This window comes from Podarcis pityusensis (genome assembly GCF_964106645.2).
Source record: "Podarcis pityusensis genome assembly, chromosome: 14".
NCBI lineage: Eukaryota > Metazoa > Chordata > Lepidosauria > Squamata > Lacertidae > Podarcis > Podarcis pityusensis.
Genome location: NC_138039.1, coordinates 46,183,876 through 46,205,589, shown reverse-complemented (window position 1 = coordinate 46,205,589; position 21,714 = coordinate 46,183,876). Strand labels below are relative to the sequence as shown.

Sequence of the window (21,714 nt, the reverse complement as noted above, 5' to 3'; positions counted from 1 at the left end):
CCCCTGAATGTTCCTCAAGCCACCCCAGGGTGCCTCAGCATACTGGTTAAAAACCAGTGCCCTATGCTGTTTAACATCTACATTAAACCACTGAAAGGGGTTATCCAGAGGTTTGGAGTATGTTGTCGCCAATATGCTGATGGCACACAATTCTACTTCTCTGTATCTGCAGGTGAGGCAGTGCTTGTGTTGGACTGTTGTCTTGCTTCGGTAGTAGAGTGGATGAGAGCCAACAAACGAGCTCAATCCAGATAAGATTGAGGCATTGGTAGTGCATGGTTCCTTAGACCGGGTGACTGCCTGTTCTTCATGAGGTTACACTGCCTATGAAGGAGTTGGGTATGCAGCTTGGATCCTTGGCTGTCGCTTGAGGCTCAGGTGGCCTCAGTGGCATGGAGTGCCTTTCATCAGCTTGGGGTGGTGGCCCCCATGTACCTCTATCTGGACAGAGCCAGCCTAGAGCCTCTCTATGTTCTAGTATCTTTACAGCAATGTGTTATACATAGGGCTGCCTCTGAAGATGGTTCAGAAACTTCAGCTGGTGAAGAATTCAGCAGCCAGGTTGCTCACTGGGACAAGACTGTTTGAGCATATTACACCGATCCTGGTCCGACTGCACTGGCTGCCAATTCGTTTCCAGGCACAATTCAAAGTGCTTATTTTGACCTATAAAGCCTTAAACGGCTTAGGACTGCACAAGGACCACCTCTCCCCATATGAGCCTACCCTGGACCCTGAGATCATCATCTGAGGCCTTTCTTTGTGTGCCTCCTCCATGAGAGGTTTGTAGTGTGGCAACACAAGAATGGGCATTTTCTGCAGTGGCTCCCCATTTGTGGAATTGTGTGTATAACTGAAACCCAGTGAAAAACCCTGCAAAACACCCCACCCCCTTTCTGCTTTTTTAGTGATGGTTCAGTGATGTCTTTATGAACACGTATTAAGTAGGGGGCTGCCTGTAAACCAAAGTAGTCTCAAAATTAATTTCTTTCTAAAATTATTTCCCTTTGTATATTTAGTAAACTGTTGTAAAAGGGATCCTTAAATTTTTTTGTTCTAATCTGTTTTGGTCCATGGTGCATCATCCTGTTTTATAGCACTTCCAAATATCCGTTATCCTTCCCTAGCACGTGTTTTTTATAATAGTTTGTCATCTTTAAAAAAAAAATTCAACCTGATATTCTTAATGTCCCAAGAGGAGTTAAGCACAGTTAATGTTGGCAGATGGATGAAAAATGGATTTAGGCCCAACTAATCTTTGTGAGATTTTAATCCTTATCACTGACTAGCTACCTTTCGTTAACAATGTTTTTAAAAAGTGTAGAATAATGAATTAATCTTGAAGAAAATGTGAGGTGATGTTGGGGTTTTGCTAGTGGTAATACCAAAATGCATATCCTTCTCTTGAAGTAGATGAAAATGTATAATTAAACATTAGAGATTCTGTTTTTCCTTTCATTAATTCCAAATTGAATTTTCCCCTTGTCTGTCTTTGCTCACTCCCCAGTGTCTTGTGACCAGGCCGTTGGTGCGCAGAGACCTCTGAGTAATTCTATATATGCAGGGGTTAGAAAGAGTTCAGTGGAGCTGTTTGCATAGGATGATGCAGCTTTATGAATATTGCTGTGAGCGCAGATCTCTGCTTGTGAAACAGCAAAATTAGATGGAAGAATACTGATGCTAGAGTCAAAGTTTGGGGCTTATAAAGAAGCAGAGCAGGTGTTTCCCACAGGTAATTGAGAGTGACTAGTGACTATAGCAATAAAAAAATGGCTTCCTGAATCAGCCCAAAGCCCATCTAGTTCAGTGTTCTGTTTCAAACAAAGGCTAGGTCTTTAGAGGCAGGCACATAGCGTAGTGTGGTGCTGTGGGTTAAACCACAGAGCCTAGGGCTTGCTGATCAGAAGGCCAGCGGTTCGAATCCCCGCGATGAGGTGAACTCCCGTTGCTCGGTCCCTGCTCCTGCCAACCTAGCAGTTCGAAAGCATGCAGTGCAAGTAGATAAATAAGTACCGCTCTGGTGGGAAGGTAAACGGCGTTTCCGTGCGCTGCTCTGGTATGCCAGAAGCGGCTTAGTCGTGACCGGAAAGCTGTGCGCCGGCTCCCTCGGCCAGTAAAGCAAGATGAGTGCTGCAACCCCAGAGTCGTCTGCGACTGGACCTAACGGTCAGGGGTCCCTTTACCTTTACCTTTTACATAGCATAGTGTGTCTTGACGAGGACTGCCTTCTCATGGCAGCAGCTGACAGAGCCTGTGTGTTGATCAGGCCCTGGGCCATGTCCTGATATTTTTCAACCCCACCATGTGAATTATGTTATCCCCACCCTTGACATACATACATTGAGGCAGAACTGGTATAATTAATATGGAGGTACTTCCAGCAACCCCTGAGACTTGAGAGGAGAATCTTGTTGTCTGGGTAGCCCAGGACCTCCTTACACACTGCCCAGGCTTGTGCTCCAGAGAGGAGGCACACTCCATTGTCTCTTGAGACAGATGGGTGCCAACAACTACAACAACCAGAGTTCACACGTATGACCCAGAGTGACAGTTGGCTCCACTGGGCAGGAACACTGACTGCAGGGCTGCATGTCGCTGGGACTGGGTGGTAGTAGCCCAGCGGCAGCACTGATTGGAACTTTTATGTTGCTACCAGGGAGGGCAAGCATGTGCTCTCATATACCGAGTCTGAATGTGCAGAGTCCAGGAAGCAGAACTTTAAACTTGGCAATAGAAATACTTATGCACTTCATTCCACAGCAGAAGGCAGCACAAAACTTGAACTCAAAAACAATGCAGACGAATAAGCCTGGGGTGAGATACCAGAGCTCTTGCAGATTTTACTGGGTTTGATTGAGCCTTCGCTCTTAACTGCCCACTTGCTGCACTGCATTAAACATGTGCCTCTCAGATCTCCTGGTGAGGGTGAGCAAAATAGGAGAGATGCTATATAAATAGCTGGCAACAAATATTTCTGAGTGGGGGAGCGTCTCATGCCATTGCTTTTGTCAGCAGCTAGTTACTAGACCAGGCTTTCTTGCCGTTTCCTTTTCTTTAAGTCTGTTTACTAGTCCATAAACGTGATTTAAGTTCAACAAGTTAAGAGGAAGCCCTGAAGAGAAGGCAACAGTGGAGGTTTAACACCATGCATTTAATATCCCTTGGCTTAGCACATTTAGATAGAGGGAATTTACGAGATATATTTGCATTGCCAGTTGTTGTCCTCAAATTTGAAACTTTTGCAGTAAAGTAGCCTAAATTTCATGTGAAGCTAGACTTGAAAAAAGCCCTGGGGTTGTTGGTGGTGCTGGGAACCATCACTTCTTGTCACAAATAGTATGCATGTTTAATAGCTGCATTGTATACTTTAGCTTCCTGCTTCGTCCTGGACAGTAAAAGGCAAAATCTTCCCTACCCCCACTCCAGTGCTGGGATGCAGATGGGTACAAATGCAGCTGTTTAAGGAGTGGGCGGGGATCTGTCCAGCCACCCATACCTCAGTGCTGGAGTGGAGAAGGTTAGAAATTCTGACTGTGTTTGTGCCTACCTGATTTGTGAGGCTGAGAGTGTGTGTGTGTGTGTGTGTGTGTGTGTGTGTGTATATGTGTGTGTGAGTGAGTGAGTGTGTGTGTGTGTGTGTGAGAGAGAGAGAGAGAGAGGTGTGCTTGTGCCAAGGGTGGGGAAATAAAGGCACATTTTTTTTTTCTTTTTGGGGGAAGCTTTTTGTGTATGCCCACTAAAGGTTAGGTAAGTTCTAATGCAACTCAGGCTCATAGCGTTTCCCTACCCTGGTAGACTACATTTATTACACGTAGGGAATGTCTATTTGCAAGTGTAGAGAATTCATTGAAAATGATTAATGAAATGCTGTCAACAAGCCTGCATTCACATCTTTCAGCTTTCAACCCTTGGGGCTACTATACCTGGAAAACTGGGCTGAATTCTTCTTCTTCTTCTTCTTCTTCTTCTTCTTCTTCTTCTTCTTCTTCTTCTCCTTCTCCTTCTCCTTCTTCTTCTTCTTTTCCTTCTCCTTCTCCTTCTCCTCCTCCTCCTCCTCCTCCTCTTCTCCTCTCTCTCTCTCTCTCTCTCTCTCTCTGTGTGTGTGTGTGTGTTGGTGTGGGGACTGGAAGCACTGGGATGTGCAGAAATTAGTTGAGACATGGGAACAGCAGAGGGGAGGGGGCAGTAGAGTAGAGAAGGCAGTGATGATAACTTTCACAGGTTAACTACCATTCATAAACTCTGCATGTGGATGGGAGCAGGCTTGTGCTTTTGACCATGCCCCTCTGATTATGTATTTCCTCTGTGTCTATGCATTGAGTGGAAAATATGCGACGTGTACATGTTCCGCATGATCCAGGACCTCTGCATGGAATGCAGAAATTGGCATGGTTGGGCTTGGCAGGGCATGTGATACGGAAGGGGGCAGTAGTCACAGCCACCCCAGCACAAAAACTATATGTGTGGAGGTTAATCTGTGAAGATTTAAGTCAAGTTGGAGGTTTTGAGAACCAGTGTGATGAAAATAATCATTCAGTAGTGCATTAAATGATGCACAGGAGGCCAATGTTGCTTCCAGCTCTCTCATGTTACAAATCTCATTGTCACAACTTTCTGCCCCCACCTTTATCTTTGATATATCACATAGAAATGGCCCTCCATGCCTCTCTGAACTCTCCCCAGGCCACACCCCCTTACTGTCCCTGCTTCACATCCTCCTTGAGAGACTTTGCCTGCCTGGATTGTGTCCTTGAACTCCGAGAATTCCCCTTGCTTCCCTTGATGGAGGATAGACGGGTTTGTGAGTGTGAACACTAGGCTAATTTCTATGCAAAGGTAACAATAGGATTGATTGCTCTGCTCAGTTTTGCCTCTGGCCACATCCATCGCTGTCATGTGACACCTCCCCCCCCCCCCGGTTGCTCTGAAAAAAATAGAACCCACTGCCTAAAAATGGTTCCCTAGTGCTGATTCCGATGATGCCTTGGCCAGAGAACTCCATAGTGCACAGAGTACTATTTTGACATCTGGCATTATTATAAGAAATGCTTTGGGAGTAAGCCCTGAGTAAAAATCCATACCTGCTGCCTTGCGGGACATCTTCAGAAGAAAAGGCTATGGAGTAAACCCTACACACATCTGGAATGTAGTCCCTAAGATAGTTGGATAGCACCTAGTACGCCTCCTTCTGACAGCTTCTGCAGCCAAGTTGGTGCCAAATGTATTGCTCTGCTTTCCTATGGACCACAGTGAGGCTGAGAGCATGGTCTTGTCGTCTGGGCAGCCCAGGATTTCGATGCACACTGCCTAAGTTTCTGCCACAGAGAGGAGGAGCATTCCATTGTCTCAAGACAGACGGATGACATCAACAATTATTACTGTAACATGTTTATGATCATGTATTCTGGTTTTCTTTCTGTTGGGCTTCTGATTTGTGATTTATTTATTTTTTACATTATGAGAATGAAAGTGGGGATATTTACTTTTTATGTGCTATTTGAACTCTGAAACAAAGGGACTAAGCGCACCATAAGATTTTCTGGTTAAAGCAAGTGAGTGCAGTTAGTAGGTCAGTTAATACTTGAAAGAAGCTCTAAAGTAACTGCTATAGCAGTAATGATAGCTAACAGCCTTCCCCAACCCAGTGCCCCTCAGATTATTCAGGACTACAACTCCTATCAGCCTCAGTCTCTAGGTTGATGAAAGTTGTAGTCCAACACAATCTAGAGGACACCAGGTTGGGAAGGGCTGCTCTAGGGGGAAGATGTTGACATTTTGCAAGGTGATGATTTTTTCAGGAAAAACTGCATACAGCTAATCTTGCAGTAGTGGGAAAAGAGTACACAGTACACATAACATTCTCTCTCTTTGCAGTACTTCACCGGTTTGGAGTGTGGACATAAGTTTTGTATGCAGTGCTGGAGTGAATATTTAACTACCAAAATAATGGAGGAAGGCATGGGACAGGTAAAACTTTTTTCCATTATGTTTTGATGTCAGAGAAAGAATTGTTTGATCAGGGTCCGCAACTTTGCTCACCATTTCAAGTGTCTAGGAGGTGTGGAGAGCCTTAGGGTTTGCCCCAACCATGAAGCTGGAGGTGGGCTTGCCCCTCTAGTTATATTGCACTTGGCCAGTTTCCTTCCTGCCCCACCTCCCCTGCTCACAGGTTGAGAGGAAGCCTGAGGATTGTAGTGCTTCAGAAGCGCAGTGCTTAAATGACAAACTCCCAACACTCACTCCAGCTCTGTGCTGAAGGGGTGAGAGCTTGCTGGCTTGACTTTCTTCTTTCAAGGCATTCTATTGCATCAGAAGCACCTCGGAGCCCTGGCTCCAGCTGTAAACCGAAGAGGGAAACTGGATCTTCTTATCAAGCTATGCTTCTATGCAGTGCAAATCCAGAAGTGATCCTTCACCTGCCTTCCCAGCTCTAAGCTTGGAGCAGGGAATTGTCCCTCACTCTGTGCTGGATTTTGGAGATTCGGTGCAAGTTCATGGATAAGACACCCACCTGCCTTTTCAAATCTCCCCAGTCAAAAACCAGTCTCTTGGCAACCACAAACCAGAATTTGTGGACTTTTTAGGTTTTGCCTTGGGAGGGTGTTTAAAACAATCACCTGGGAGGTTTGTTTTATATTACAGCTGATGAGTGTTCAGGGGAAACAGTTAAATTTAGAGCTTAAGCCCTTGGTTGGCCAACCTCTTGTAACCTGTGTTGTGTTTTAGAAGTGCTGCTGAGTGTACACAGTTCTTAGAGATTCTTCACTGCCATTCAAACTAAATCAGATGTTCTTTCTGACTCCTGTTTCCCCCCCTCACCAGACAATTTCATGCCCTGCTCATGGCTGTGATATCTTGGTTGATGACAATACAGTTATGTAAGTATTATAGTTGATACATGACTTCAGTAATACCTCCCTTCCTGTGTTGAGCGCTAAAACAGATCGGTTAAGGATTGACTGGCCCAAAGCTGTGTTTTATCGAAATATAATGGGTCAGTCTTATATGATCATCCATGGACATCTTTGGATGCCTTGGGAGAAGTGAGCCTCCTCTGTAGTCTCCATAATGGAAACCAAAGAATGCTTCTGCTTTGCCATCAACTTCACCTTTTTGCTTGCAGTATGTTTTGCTTGCAGGAGCTTTTTGACAAAGTCATAAAATGACTGTTGCTGACGTTTTCCATTGGCTGATTTCACAGACTTAAAGCAAGAGACCTCTGAACTGCAGTTAGGTCATCTAATAAATTTAAGTTCATGATCTCACAGCCTTACATTAGATGGTTTAGTCAACCTTGTGTAATCCTTTCCAGGAATAAAATCCCCAGTTTGGCCTTATTCACCCCTCATTCTTTGTAGATTGCTTTTAGTGTTAAATTAGTGTTGTGGTCCTTTTTCTACTGTTTCCATTTTAAGTTGGGACTTGTATAAATATGGAAAGTAGGTATAACTGTACTGATTTCATCATGTGAAGCCCATGTAAAAGGTTCTGTTTGTTTTTATTGAGTCTAAAATAATCTGACTAAAACATATCCTTTTTTCTTATTATTAAACTAGTTTTATCTTGTAATACAACATCAGTTGCAAGGGAGTACTTTTGAGACTGTCCTCAAAAAGCATAAAACAAAAAGGCACATGTTTTTAGGTATCCTACCTTTTCTTTCACATACACCAATTACCTATCATATTGTTAATGAGAACTGTTCAGAGAGGAATACTCTGTCAGCAGTAAATGTCATTATCTGTTAGGTCATTGTATATTGAATCTTTTTCTCTGTCTGACATCCCCATAGTTTTAAATGTTGTGTTCCATTCATTGTCCAATCCTCTCAGAGGTTCACAGGTGGTCTCCAGGTAAGGTACCTGTCAGACCTAGGTTTGTTTTGGTTAACAGAGAATTATACCCCCAATCTCTTGTAGTTGTAATTTGTTTTTATGTTTGTTATTTATTTAAAAGCATTTCTAAATCACATTTTTAAAAGGAAAGAAAAGCCCTAAGTGTTATACAGAAATACAATATAGAAGCAATAAAAACAGAAATTCAGTTAATAGGGTTCAATCTCATAGGTTCAGGCAAAAAAACACATCTTTACAAAACACATTAGAAGCAACTGGTGGATGATGCTTCAGGTATGGCACACTTTGACAGAGGGAGATTGCTTTAAAATCTTCAAGGCATCAAATCAGTGCGCTTCTCATGATGAGAACAATGGAGTTATAGGGTGGTGTTCAGCTTTACTCAGAACAGACTCATTGAAATTAATATTATGACTAAGTTGAATTCATTAATTTCAGTGGTGAAACTTAATTGAATACCATGCATATTCCAAACCATCTGGAAGGCACCAGGTTAGCAAAGGCTGATCTGTACCCTTTAAAAATGTGTGCTTCCCCAAGTACAGGTTGAATCATTTGTTATGCTGCCTAGCAGCCAACACTTTATATCCAGTGCCAGCCAATGAATAAACAAGAGGGTAAACAGCGGACACCATATGCCCCAGGTACATAGTGGCCTTCTGCAGCTTTCCTTGACCCCCCCCCCCCAAAAAAAAGAGATTGTATGTGACCAGCTAATACATTTGTTTTCCTTAGAGTTCACTGATTGAGTGTTTAATATGCTAATGGAAATCCCTAGTTTATGGTGCACATCTCTCTATTCATGGCCATCTGTATGAAGGGACGTCGTCTTTCAAAAGTTTCTTGTCCTATGTCTTTTTAGACAATTGTTACAATCTAATTTGATCCAGTAGTGCAAAGTGGAAGAGCATCTAGTCTAGTGTACAAAAGTTGGAAATTAGTATTGTGGGTTTTAGTGTGCCAGTGCTCTGGAATATGCCTTAGCATGTGTGGTTTAGCTGGCTTGCCTCCTTGTTCTTCAGACAAGGAGCACAGGGAGGGGAGAGGCAGGAGACAGTAACTCTAAGGTCACCTTAATGCAGTGGTTTTGAAACCTGAATTTTATGGGGATACCCATGTTTCTTCAGAAATGTATTGGGCGTATCTAATTGAGAAGATGAGTAATGCAGGATAAACTACCCAGAAAGGCTGCTTGCACACAGTTACCAAAATTCCCCTGCAATGTGGCTGCAGGAAGGGATTTGTGTCTCAATGTGTGTGTGTTTTTTTCCCTCTCTCTCTCTGTTACACTCAGTTCATATGGGACAGGATTGAGGCCCAGTAGACCTCTCCAAAAACTTTCTGCACCTGAACATGTCCCCCAAATCCTCTTCAGTTAAGCTGGATTTCTCAACATGGAAAGTATTTCCTGTAGGTAGAAAGCTTGAAATGGGACAAATCTTTACTCAGTAACGAACAGTGTAATATTAAAAGAATGAAAGTGTACTCTTGGTTTGTACACATAAAGCTCCTTCGTGGGCCATGGAAGTTCTAGTTTCTTTAAGCAGCCCATATGAGGCTAGGTAACATAACAATAACACATTGAAGCAGTTCTCATTTTAAAGAGTTTCAATAGAGCTGGCATCTGCAACCCATTAAATGTTACAGAAGTAATGCTTCAGATGAACCTTTTCAGATATATCTGCAAGACTCCTCCCTCTTATCACCAGGCACCAGCCATTATATCAGGCTGCAGCAGAGGAGGGGATGAGAAGGGATGCCGAGCCACTCGCATTAGTGTAGCTGAGAGACTGGCAACATCTGGTGCCACCTCTGCTTAATCTGTTTCTACTCCAGCTCATCATTAGAAGAACTTGTAATCAAGAACCTGTACATGAATTTGCTTATTTATTCTTCCTTCCCAGTCCATTTGACTTTTATATTATGTCTTTTTAGACTGTAAGCCTGAGGGCAGGGACAGTTCCTGTTTGTAGTCATTAGTAAGATCCTCTGGGACCTTTTTTGGCAGAACAGCAGAATAAACGTAAAGTAATACAGCAAAGCAATAAAATGCTGTATTGAGGGTTTCTGGACTTAACTTCTGCAGTGAAGATTAGGGGTCAGGCAGGCAAAAAATAATCACCACCATCTTTTGTACCTACCAGATTATTTTTGTGTGTGGACACTTGTAAGTGTGAGGAGGCTTATCAGTATCAGAAATGTAGTTCCTCAACCACAGAACATGATTTTAACTTTGAATAGCTGTCTATTAATGGAAAAGGAATTCTGTTAAATGCATGCCTGCTAGTGTGTTCTAACACACATTTTTAAAAAGCGGATTGCCATCCCTGTGCTTTGAAAAATTTATTGTTTTGGGGTTGTTGTTGTTTTAGTATTGTTGATACCCTTTGTCAGCTCTGATGTAAGACTAGCTCAGTTTGGCTGCTCCTCTCGCTCAGCTATATTTAACTTTACCTAGCGGTGTTTGAATTTTCTTGTTCTTCCCTCACTATACCTTTCCCCCACACTTCTGTGTTGCGTCAAATGGTTAACTTTAAGGCAGGGATTGTATTTCATCTGCTTTGCCTTTTGTTGAACGCTAGCAGGAGGCAGCATGTGACACAAGTGTCCCAAGGTTTGCACAAGCACCCTGTTATCTTCTGGGCTACGTTTAAAGTGCTAGTTATTGTTTATATAGCAATTGTGCAGCTTGCCCCCAGTCTATCTTCTTAATGCCTGTGCTCATATGAACCCTAGCATGCTTTTTTCAGTGTCTTCCCAGGAGGCCCAGGCTGCCTTCAATATCTGCCTGTTAGGTTAGTTGGGACCAAAGTGTAGCTTTTTGTGGTGGCATCCCTGCCTTGTAATTCCTTCCATAACTCATAGAACTGTAGAGTTGGAAGGGACCCCGAGGGTCATGTAGTCCAAACCCTTGCAATGTAGATCTCAACACGCCGTCTCCCATCCAATTTGAAACCATAAAAGACCCTGCTTAGCTTTGCAAATGCGCTAGCGGTTTTATTGCCATGCCACTAGCTAGGTATTGTCATGCATGTAAACTCCTTAGAGGTTTTATTTACAATTAAGTGGTATGCAAATTCTGTTAAATAAGTAAGTAAGTAAGTAAGTAAGGCTTAGCCTGACAACTAAAAATGTTTATTTGGCTGATACCTAGGACTTAACCCAGGACAACATAAAAAATACTAAGTACATCTTTCAGAACCACCAGGGGCTTCAGTATGGCATGTGCAGGGAAGACCTGCTGCAGGCAGAAATGGCATGTATATTTCCATGTACTTGTCCTTTAAAGCAACAAAAGTATTGTAGACCAAGATGCCCATTTGCAAAGCTGCTTGAGTTAATCTCCACAGTAAAAAATTTACTTGGTTGATGGAATAAATAGTGCAGATATTGGGAGCTCTGCTTGATCAGACCAAAAATCCAAATAGTTTAGCATTTTGCTGGAACCCCAGAAAGAGGAAATAAAGCTGATGGTCTTCTCCCAAAGTTGCTCCTAGTTGCTGGTATTTAGTGGCAAATTCCTCATGAACCTAGAGGTTGCATATAGCCATTAGTCAGGATTCTAAACATTAATGTTGGACAACCATTACATTCCTTGAAGGAAACCCCTTTGTCACAGGCTTCTACTTTCAGACAGAAGTTTTTTTGCCTAGTATACTTGTTTTAGAGCAGAATTATCTAAATAAAGCTGCAAAGCATATGTTAAACATCACTGACGGAGACTGTCACTAAATACTAAATTAAAATTTGATCTTTGTTATGGCTCTTCATTTATCACATGGTATACTACTTTGGATTATTGCCTTCAATAATGCATGAAGCCTACATTAAAACATTATTGTTTTGCAGTATATGGTAATTTACAAAAAAGTCTCTTAAATGTTTGATTGGTGTCACCAGAAATCTACAGGTGTCTGTTTTAACTTTTGATTATAGGTTCTGTATGGTATGCATGTTGCACTAGTTAGCATCCGTTTTTCATTTTGCTTATGACTTTGCAAGTACAGTGTTGTATTTACATTGGGATGGAAATCAAGATTAAACATTGCCTTTGTGTTCTGGGCTCTGTGAAGGAAATGGTTGCAGGCATGCTAAAAACTGAGTAGAAATAAGCAAAACATATTATCTGGGGAACAAGAGAGCGAATAAAATCTGGTAACAAAACAGTGGTGGTTTTTTGGGTTGTTTTTTTAAAGCAGGGCATTAATTCTGCTTTTAAAATGTGTGTTTGCCAAGTAAAAATATAGCATGCCTTAAAATTGTGGAGGTAGGGGTTGGGGAATTATGCAATCTGCGAAAATGAGTCTCCTTGCTCACGGCTTCTGTCAAGCAATAAAGCTGATGTAGCAAACAATTTCTGGACTGCCAAAAAATGAATGTTCTCAATGAAATGTTTTTTCTCCCTTCTCTTCTTAGGCGCCTCATCACAGATTCAAAGGTTAAATTAAAGTACCAGCATTTAATAACTAATAGTTTTGTAGAGGTGAGTGTTATGTTTCAAACTATGCTGAAGAGACAGGCTGTGATTTGAGGGCTTTTGCCCATCTCTTTCTTGTCTTACACAGCAGGCATTTACATGTAGTTTTCATGTCAGATTTTGTGCAGTTGTTAGCAGAGGTTGCTTCCCCCACCCCAATTAACAGGGTTGATCTTACATAGGCTCATACTGATAGTGTTAAGCTTTTTGTTAATAGGTGGCATGATTTTAGCTAGAATGCTGCTTTAAATACAAAAATACTTTAAGCTGGAACGGTGCTTTATAGCACAGCATTCTGCAGCAGAAATTTGAAATCCCAGTGCCTAATGTAATGGCTATAGACAGCTGTTCAGGAGATTAGAGAAGGTAATAGTTCTTAAAGGCACATTGCTGATTATGTGCCAGGTATTTCAAGCACTCGATTTATGGTCCTTTGAGAACAACTAGGCACAAACTTTTTGTGTCTTCCTCAGAACCTAGAGCAGGTACTTCTGAACTGAATCCAGTATTACTGTGGGGTGCTACTTAAGCAGATCTGTTACAACTTTAGAATTGGTGAACCTTTGAGGAAACACAAAAACAGCCTTGCTTGTTGTCCCCTCATTTGTAATAAAAGGATTTTTGAAGTCAATTTGTGGAATGCCGGTGAAGCCTAAGCTGAAGAGGACTGAAGAATCACAATAAGCCACATGTGACCCTCAATTCAATCTTTGTTAATGTGCCTGCACTTGTGTGACGCTAAGCCACAAAACTGCCAGGTTCTCCTGAGCAGACGACACATGTGAGCGGCCCATATGTGAACATCACGGACCTTTGGCCCCCTAAAAATTAAACCACTTAACATGAAAGATGAGCCATTTCTAAAACTACCTTGTCGAGCTACCTTGCTTGTTTTTGAGCTGAAATTGAGATTCTTAAAGCTTTGCCAAAGGGAACAAAATACCTTAGGATGGATGGGTGGCTGTCTTTTAGGCTTTTAGATTATGACCTTTAAGAGTATCTTAATTTGCTTTTGTCATCAGAATGGATTTTCTTATAGGTTGCATTTGTAGTCTTGGTGACAGTTGGGAAGGTTGGTGGGGGACTAAATTGATTATCTGGAATTGGTTCTATTTAGAAGGTCATCCTGGGCAACATTGGTGGCCCCCCATCTCATTTTATAATTGATTCTGTGAAATTGGCTTGGCGTATTCTGCTTGGCTGTTGGTGTGGAGGGACAAGGACTATACCAAAATGAGAATTGTGGCATTTTCCTGTCAGGATGAAACAAAGCTTTGGCTAAAAGGAGACTTCTGGGGAAATGGAAGGGAAATACCACACTTTGATATCTTTAATTCTGGTCAATTTCCAAGTAAGATCTGGTAGCTTTTTATTTTTGCAGTGCAATCGGCTGTTAAAATGGTGTCCTGCTCCAGATTGCCACCATGTTGTTAAAGTTCAGTATCCTGATGCTAAGCCTGTTCGCTGTAAATGTGGCCGTCAGTTTTGGTAAGCAAACATTCCTTGTGTTGGGTTATAATGATTTTGGATTACTTACCACTAAGCGGAAGGTGGTTCCTGTTTCTCTTGAAATGACAAGTTGCCTTGGTAGGCCTATCCATGCTGATTACCAGCAAGCCAAACACTGTCCATTGGGATCTGATAAACTTAAGAGTTTTTGTGTCCTGTCTGGGATTGAAAAATTGAGGTTCTCAAGTGCCCGTCAAGCCACATTACCTTGCTGGTATAATGTTTGGCTTAGTAGGTAACACTTACAGTTGCTTAAATTAGAGCAAACCTGTAAATTTTAGTGTTGCATAACTATAGACAGTGTAATATGTATAAATCTTTTTATTTTTACAGCTTTAACTGTGGTGAAAACTGGCATGATCCTGTTAAATGCAAGGTGAGCACTTTAAGTGTCTATGGCAGAGTGCTAGAAAAATAAACTAGCCTTTCTGCTTAAATATCAGAGTTGTAGTGTTGTAAAATACTTTGATGATACTTTGCAAGCTATTCAGACATCTTTGCCATGGTTACCTGTTTAGTTTCCCTTAAGTTGTGTGTAATTCACCCTGAACTATTTGACTCTGGGTAACAAGTGTATGAAAGTTACAGATAGGTAGCCGTGTTGGTCTGCCATAGTCAAAATAAAAAAAAATCCTTCCAGTAGCACCTTTAAGACCAACTAAGTTAGTTCTTGGTATGAGCTTTCGTGTGCAAGCACACTTCTTCAGATACCTGAAGAAGATATCTGAAGAAGTGTGCTTGCACACGAAAGCTCATACCAAGAACTAACTTAGTTGGTCTTAAAGGTGCTACTGGAAGTGTATGAAAGAACAGTCCATCTTGACTGTAACAACAAAATAAGCACTCCTCCCCTTAGTTCAGATCTTTTATTTCCACCTAGAGGGTATTTGACACAAACATGAAGAAAATCATAGTTGTAAGACATATCCACGATACATAATTATTCGAAGGTTTATTCTGGAATCCTGATGTGTTATCTTGGAGTGTTGGATCTGAATGGGCAAGCCTTGCTTAACAGGATATGATGTCCAGTTCAGAGGAGCCTGTGAGCCATGAGGTGCAGATGCACATTTCTCTGTGGCCTTTTTCACTTCTTCTCTTGTTTTACAATTCTTTTTTCTCTCTCCTGACAGTGGTTAAAGAAATGGATTAAGAAGTGTGATGATGACAGTGAAACTTCAAACTGGATTGCAGCAAACACAAAGGTTTGGTAGCATCACATTTCTCCTTAAAACACACCGTATTGGCCCGAATATAAGCCACACCGCAAATAAGCTGCAGCTTTAAAATACGGAGGCTTGGGAACCGCGTATGGGCTGCGCACCATTGCCCCGTGCTCCCGGGGGGGGGGGGGTGTGGCTTTGCCAGCGAATATAAGCTGCACTTTAACTTTTCACAATCGGAATTTGGGGGAAAAGGCTTATATTTGGGCCAATATGTTAGATGCTCAAAATTTCACACTTGCAGAGCTGCTTTTCCCTTACAAAGACATAACTGTCAAATCTTGAACTTCCATTGTGAGTAGTGAGGGGTAAGTCCTCCATGTAAATAATGGGCTGTGTTTTCCTATCCCCCCCCCCCACTTCAAAGTTCACAGTGAAGCCAAACATTACCACCAAAAGGTACAACAGGCTTCTGTCTAGCGCTACGTAAAATGAGGCTTTTAGAGCTAAATTGAAGGGAGGTGCCAAATTGGCAAACATCACAGTACTTTATAGATTGAGAAGTACTTACATGTGGTTTGCCGAGTATAGGAATACAGAAAATTGCTTTAGACCAAATCAGACCATTGGTCCTACCTAGCTCAGTATTGCCTATGGAGACTGACTGTGGCTGTCCAGGATTTCAGAGTTTGGCCATTCCCAGCCTTTATGTGGCGATGTGAAGGGTTAGACCTATTACCTTTGGTTTGCAAAACATGTGCTATTTCACTTCACAACGACCCATCCCTTTAGTATGTTCATTCAGTGCATGTGGAACCCAGTCTCACTGGACTTCAATCAGTAGATCTAGAATGTGTTTAATATCAAGTGTCAAAACTGGGCATGACACACATACACACAAAGTCCCATTACTTGCAAATGGCTTCCTATCTAAGCTATCCCATGAACGGAAGAAGTGCAACTTTTCCTGGCATTGACCTGTTATTTTGTGCTATTATATTGCTATAAGACTACCTTTTCACTACATTGCTAAGGCAGCATGGGAAGCCAGCTGACAGCTGAATGTGTAACCAGAAGAGCCACTATTGCAAATGCTTTGTAACATCACAAAGCACTGTCTGCATCCTTCCCCCTTTTTTAAGTTGGAAGACACCCACTTTTATTTCTTTCCACCACTCTTCATACCCGTCACAGGAATGCCCTAAATGCCATGTGACCATAGAAAAGGATGGAGGCTGCAATCACATGGTCTGTCGGAACCAGAATTGTAAAGCAGAGTTCTGCTGGGTGTGTCTTGGCCCCTGGGAACCTCATGGGTCCGCCTGGTAAGTTTAAATGAATTCCTCCCAAGCTTTCTTTATGTGTCTAATTGTACTGCCATGTTTTGTTTCTGTACCCTGCAAAAATAATTTCTGTGGGAGAAAAAACACAGAGCAGTAGCTGGTGCACATGTCTATACTTCTTCGGGTGAGAAAGGTCTGGGCTGTTTCTTGTTTAGCCTCTGCTCAAGGTATCAGAGGAGCTTATTATGTTCACAGTTATGTACTGACCAAAGAATACTTGGAGCCTCAAGAGTGGCAAAAACAAAAGAAGTTCTGGAAACCACTTTGCTCATAAAAATCTTTTTTTCAGGTACAACTGTAATCGCTATAATGAGGATGATGCAAAGGCAGCAAGAGATGCCCAAGAGGTGAGTCCATAACTCTTGGTGACCAATATTATCAGCTTCAGTAAGATGGTTTGGCCTAGCATTTCACTGTGCTTGCATTTTCCAGTTGAGCACTGCTAGCTTTCAAGCTGAACTCCACAAAACTGTTACACTTTGACACAAGAGGCCCACCCATTTTGTTACTGGTTCCTGATGTTGTCCTGGCCAACTTGTAAAACTATCCAATTTGAGCACTGGAAGCAGTAATCTCGGTATGAATATGCTCAACCCCATATCCTAAAAGCCAAACCCTTCTTGGCAGTTGCTTATTGCTGAAAGAGGTTTTCTACCAGATTAATTTATGTATGGATATCATTTCTATCTAGGCAGTTTATTTCACCATGTTGCACTTGGGCAGTTTTGCCACAGAACCCACTGCCAATCAGATCTTTCTGCTGTGTATTTATATGGAAAAATAAAAATGTTCGTTCATCACATGACCGGGTACAGTGGTGCCTCGCAAGACGAAATTAATCCGTTCCGCGAGTCTCTTCGTCTAGCGGTTTTTTCGTCTTGCGAAGCAACCCTATTAGCGGATTAGCGCTATTAGCGGTTTAGCGGCTATTAAAGGCTTAGCGGCTTAGCGGCTAAAAGGCTATTAGCGGCTTAGCGGCTTAGAAAAAGGGGGGAAAAGCGAAAAAAATCTCAAGACTCGCAAGACATTTTCGTCTTGCGAAGCAAGCCCATAGGGAAATTCGTCCTGCGAAGCGCATCGAAAAACGGAAAACCCTTTCGTCTAGCGGGTTTTTTGTCTTGCGAGGCATTCGTCTTGCGGGGCACCACTGTATATGCAGCTTATCAGGTCCACAAATGTGGCAAGTAGAGAATTGCAACAAAATGAAGTATATCCTAAGTCCCTGTTCAGGGCTCATGATCCTGTAGCACTGTTTGGGGATTGCAAGGGACTCTTTGTTTTCTTTTCTACCTGCTTAAAACTCTCTTCTGTGTCACATAGTGTCAACAAGATCAGACTCAAAGCAAAAGGAATACTGTGGGACTTTGAGATAAGAACATTGCCCTGTTGTGGCCACATTTGCCTTGAGGCCCCTCATTTATAGGGCAAGTCAATCTGCTATTACTCTGTTTTAACTATTGATTTTCTTTTTCCCTAATGGGAATTAACACAGCGATCCAGAGCAGCCCTGCAGAGGTACCTCTTCTACTGCAACCGTTACATGAACCATATGCAGAGCCTGCGCTTTGAGCACAAACTCTATGCCCAAGTCAAGCAGAAAATGGAGGAGATGCAGCAGCACAACATGTCATGGATCGAGGTCCAGTTCCTGAAGAAAGCAGTCGATGTCCTCTGCCAGTGTCGTGCCACACTCATGTACACATACGTCTTTGCCTTCTACCTCAAAAAGAATAATCAGTCCATTATCTTTGAGGTAAGGAGAGTTTACCAGACATTTTTTAACCCAGCTGTTCGGTCCTAGCATAGCGTAAGAGTCCTGTAGGATCAGATCAAGGCTTATTTAGTCCAATATTCTGTTCTCACAGTGGCCAACCAGATGCCTAAGGGAATCCCACACACAGAACATGAGCTCAATAGTCCTCTTCCAATCCTTTTTCTTAGTAACCAGCAATCCAGAGTCTTATTGCCTCAGATTCTGAAGCTAGTTATAGTAGCTGTTGATGAGTAGCTCAGCTGTATAGTTATGGTCCATTGGATGAGTGACTTGTGCAGCCCCTAAATTGGACTTTCTGTAACAACTATGTGATTTTTTCCCAGCGGCTTTGTTCTGAAGGCCTTTTCTGTGATGGCTCCAGAGTTGTGTAGTCCTGTTCGCCACGAACTCTGTATGTGTTCCTTAGTTAAACAAAAACAATTTCATGCAAGTGCCTGGGGTGATTGGCAACATAAGCTTATTAACTTTGTTGATTATTTACCACATCCCACTTTTCAGCAAAAGCATCTGCCAGTGATTTACAACTTAATACAATGGCTCACTTCTTTGCAAACTTAAGATGGGGGTGGGCATACATGATGCAAAACAGTGGGTCAGGTGTTAATGTACATACATACATACAGGCATAATTTTCATCATCATCAATCTTTATTATGGTCCAGAGACCCAACAAAACATTACAAATTAATACAGAGTTCATACAGTCTACCTCCAGGTTAATCAAGCACTTTGTTTGGAATATAGGGCTCGTTTGTTCTTGCAACCACCGATAAAAACTGTGCCACTGCCAACGTTCTAACTTTTGTCCGGTCTTCCAGTAGGAACCTGACATAGTGAGCCTCTGACTTTCCCGGGAAAGGCACCAGCAAGGGTAGTATCAGTTCAGCCCTGGCCTGCTCATACTTCGCACAATGTAACAAAATATGATCTATGGAATCGATGTCTTGAGCACACGAGCAAAGTCTGTCCTGGTAGGGAATTCCTCTCAACCTACCATCCAGCACTGCAGAGGGGAAGACATTCAGTCTGGCTTTGGTGAAAAGCCTTTGATAGTTAGGTACTGTTAGGTTTTTGATGTAAGATGTTAACTCAAAGACATACCCATATTGAACTCCTGCTGCCAGCGGACTACAGACTGCGTGTGACCGAGATCGCAAGTCACTGTGTGCATTGTCCCATAATCTTTGCTTTAAAACCTTCTGGGCGCCTTCATAGCCCAGGTAATACAGTTGGGGGGGAGACAGACCAATAGAGGTGGCTTTTTTAGCCATGGTTTTCTGCCATTTGCTGACAAATTCCTCATTGGTCAAATGTTGGTACAGACCCTTCCCTAGATTAAACACTGAAATCCTGAGCCAGTGTTTTAGGGCAGCCCACCCCGCTCTAGCTGAAATTGGGCATTCACCAGCTTCCAACAGAAGTACGGAGTTAGGGACGCAGTTAGGTACCTGCAGCAGAGATCGTATAAATTTTGCCTGAAAGCCATCTAGCTTTGGCAGGTCCCCATTATGCCAGACATTTGCTGCATACAGGAGTTGGGAAACGGGCTTTGCGTTGAAAACCCTTAAGGCATAATTTTATTTGTACGCTGCCTTTCCACTGATCAGACCCTGCTCAAGACTGCTGACAACAGGAAAAAATACTTAACTAAAATATAAAAGTAGCCATAAACAATAAATAAAACATTAAAAATGCACAACCAAACTGAACAATTTTCACATTAATCATAAGATTTAAAATAAATATACAAAAACAAACAAAAAAAGCCACACATCAACAACAGGGGGGAAATTCAGAGCAAAACCCCACAAACAGTTCTCCTGCCCAAGAGTCCCTTCAGCAGCCTCAACTTTTTTTAGCTGGAGTCAGTCTGGGCCCCACCCTCCCAGGCCAGGTGAGAAAGGCCTGCAAGGCAGGGAGCAGGTCCTCCAGGACTCCTTGACAATCTGCAAATCACCAGCATTCTACTGATAGAACCTGATTTGTCTGCTTTCTGGCCTGCCCTGACTAGAGACAGAAGAAGTAAATGCAAATTCAGCTCTCACAAAACTCATGTAATGAAATTATATAATGACCAGGTGGAGGGTCACTGCAGGAGGCAATTCAGAGAGGGGAGGAACACAAAAAGACAGCTGTTTCTAGTTTGTTCTTTGTTTTTATGCACTTTAATTTCACATTGTTGTAAGCCACCTTGCAAAGTGTCCTGTTGAAGAATTCCAATAAACATGGGAAAGGGGTGTTTGTTTGTCTGGTTTTTTTTTTTTTTTAAAGTTAGCCAGGAATATACCCATAACTATTCAAAAGTCAGAAGTTGTGGAGTTTCTTCAGAATGGTGGGAATCAAAGTTTGTTTTAGAGATACATAACTTGTCTGTAGAGTCTCCTTGCCTTTTGAATGCCTTCTCTAGGTAGGCCTGCTTGGTACCCTCATTGCTATCATTTAGGAACTAAGCAAAGTGACAGCAACGAAAAACAACTACCAAATTTAGCTCTTTTGTTAATTTGTAGCAGTTTTGATTTTTACTTTCTACTCCGATAAACTTGCTGTTTTAGTTGGTGTCTCTACAGCTTATTTTCTTTTTTATTGTATTTTAATACCTTATTACTTTGTTAGGCACTCTAGCAATATAAACTTATGTTTATATTGTCTACCATATTGAGTCAACCCGAGATCCCATTGTATCCCAGCATAAACAAAAAGTTGCTTCTTGATCTTAGGAACCATTGTGCAAAATTTGTTCACGGTATCTTAAGAGGTGTCCAAATGCATAGTGAGTAGACAAACCACTTTCCAAACACATGCAAATAAATAAATTTCAACTTGCTGTATTACCAAAAGTGCAATATAGGTACGTTTCGGAGTTATAAAAGGAAGTGTAAGCAAATTCACAATTTAACAAGTAAAAATTGCCTCTCATTCCTTCAGCCTTGCTACAAAGGCAATCTTTAATATTAGATTTCATTTCCTGTGGGATATCAGAACAGGAGCAGCCCAAAAATGTCAACAGTGTTGTCCTTGCTACCTCACCAATTAACAAGTGTAGGGGTGGGGCCCACTTCTAGGAAACTTAACAAATGCCACAAATGGTGAGTGGAGTCAGAGACAAATGTGTGTGGAGTAACTAATATAAATTTTACCTTATTACAGTGTTCGTTTTTACATACCCACCCAATATGCCTCCATCCATATGAGCGAGAGGCATTATCAGAACTCAAGGACACATTTGAGTCAGATGAAAACACTCAGTGATGCTGTAAAGCAAGATCAGTGAGAGGCATGAGCTGGTGATAATTTTGAGAGCCAGATAGAAAGGCCTGGTTGGTAAATAGGTTTTTTCTTAGCTTATAAAATGCAAAATAATTAACTGCTGGAGCCAATTATAATATAGCTTCCACCTTACTTCCAAGACAGGAGCAGTGAATTGGTCACATAGATAAATGCCCTTAAGAATTGTGATTTCTTAATGGGAAAGAGTAATGGCTGTTGGTCAGAAGTCATGATTGCCCAGAATAACATCTACTTGGTTTGCAACCACAAGATGGTTTTGTCTGCCAGTAGTACTATAGAAGGTGATGGTAAGTTTTCCAATACG

The 21,714-nt window shown here is 42.0% G+C and overlaps 1 protein-coding gene across 1 annotated transcript in view; it reads left to right on the top strand.

Moving 5' to 3' along the window:
• Window positions 1-21,714, top strand: part of ARIH1 (ariadne RBR E3 ubiquitin protein ligase 1) — a 50,620-nt gene that overhangs the window by 24,105 nt on the left and 4,801 nt on the right. Inside the window, exons 4-12 of the mRNA XM_080980408.1 lie at window positions 5,875-5,967; window positions 6,823-6,878; window positions 12,273-12,339; window positions 13,715-13,821; window positions 14,176-14,218; window positions 14,976-15,047; window positions 16,200-16,330; window positions 16,638-16,695; window positions 17,841-18,101. Coding sequence (XP_080836534.1) covers window positions 5,875-5,967; window positions 6,823-6,878; window positions 12,273-12,339; window positions 13,715-13,821; window positions 14,176-14,218; window positions 14,976-15,047; window positions 16,200-16,330; window positions 16,638-16,695; window positions 17,841-18,101 — 888 coding nt within the window. The remainder of the gene's footprint in view (window positions 1-5,874; window positions 5,968-6,822; window positions 6,879-12,272; window positions 12,340-13,714; window positions 13,822-14,175; window positions 14,219-14,975; window positions 15,048-16,199; window positions 16,331-16,637; window positions 16,696-17,840; window positions 18,102-21,714) is intronic.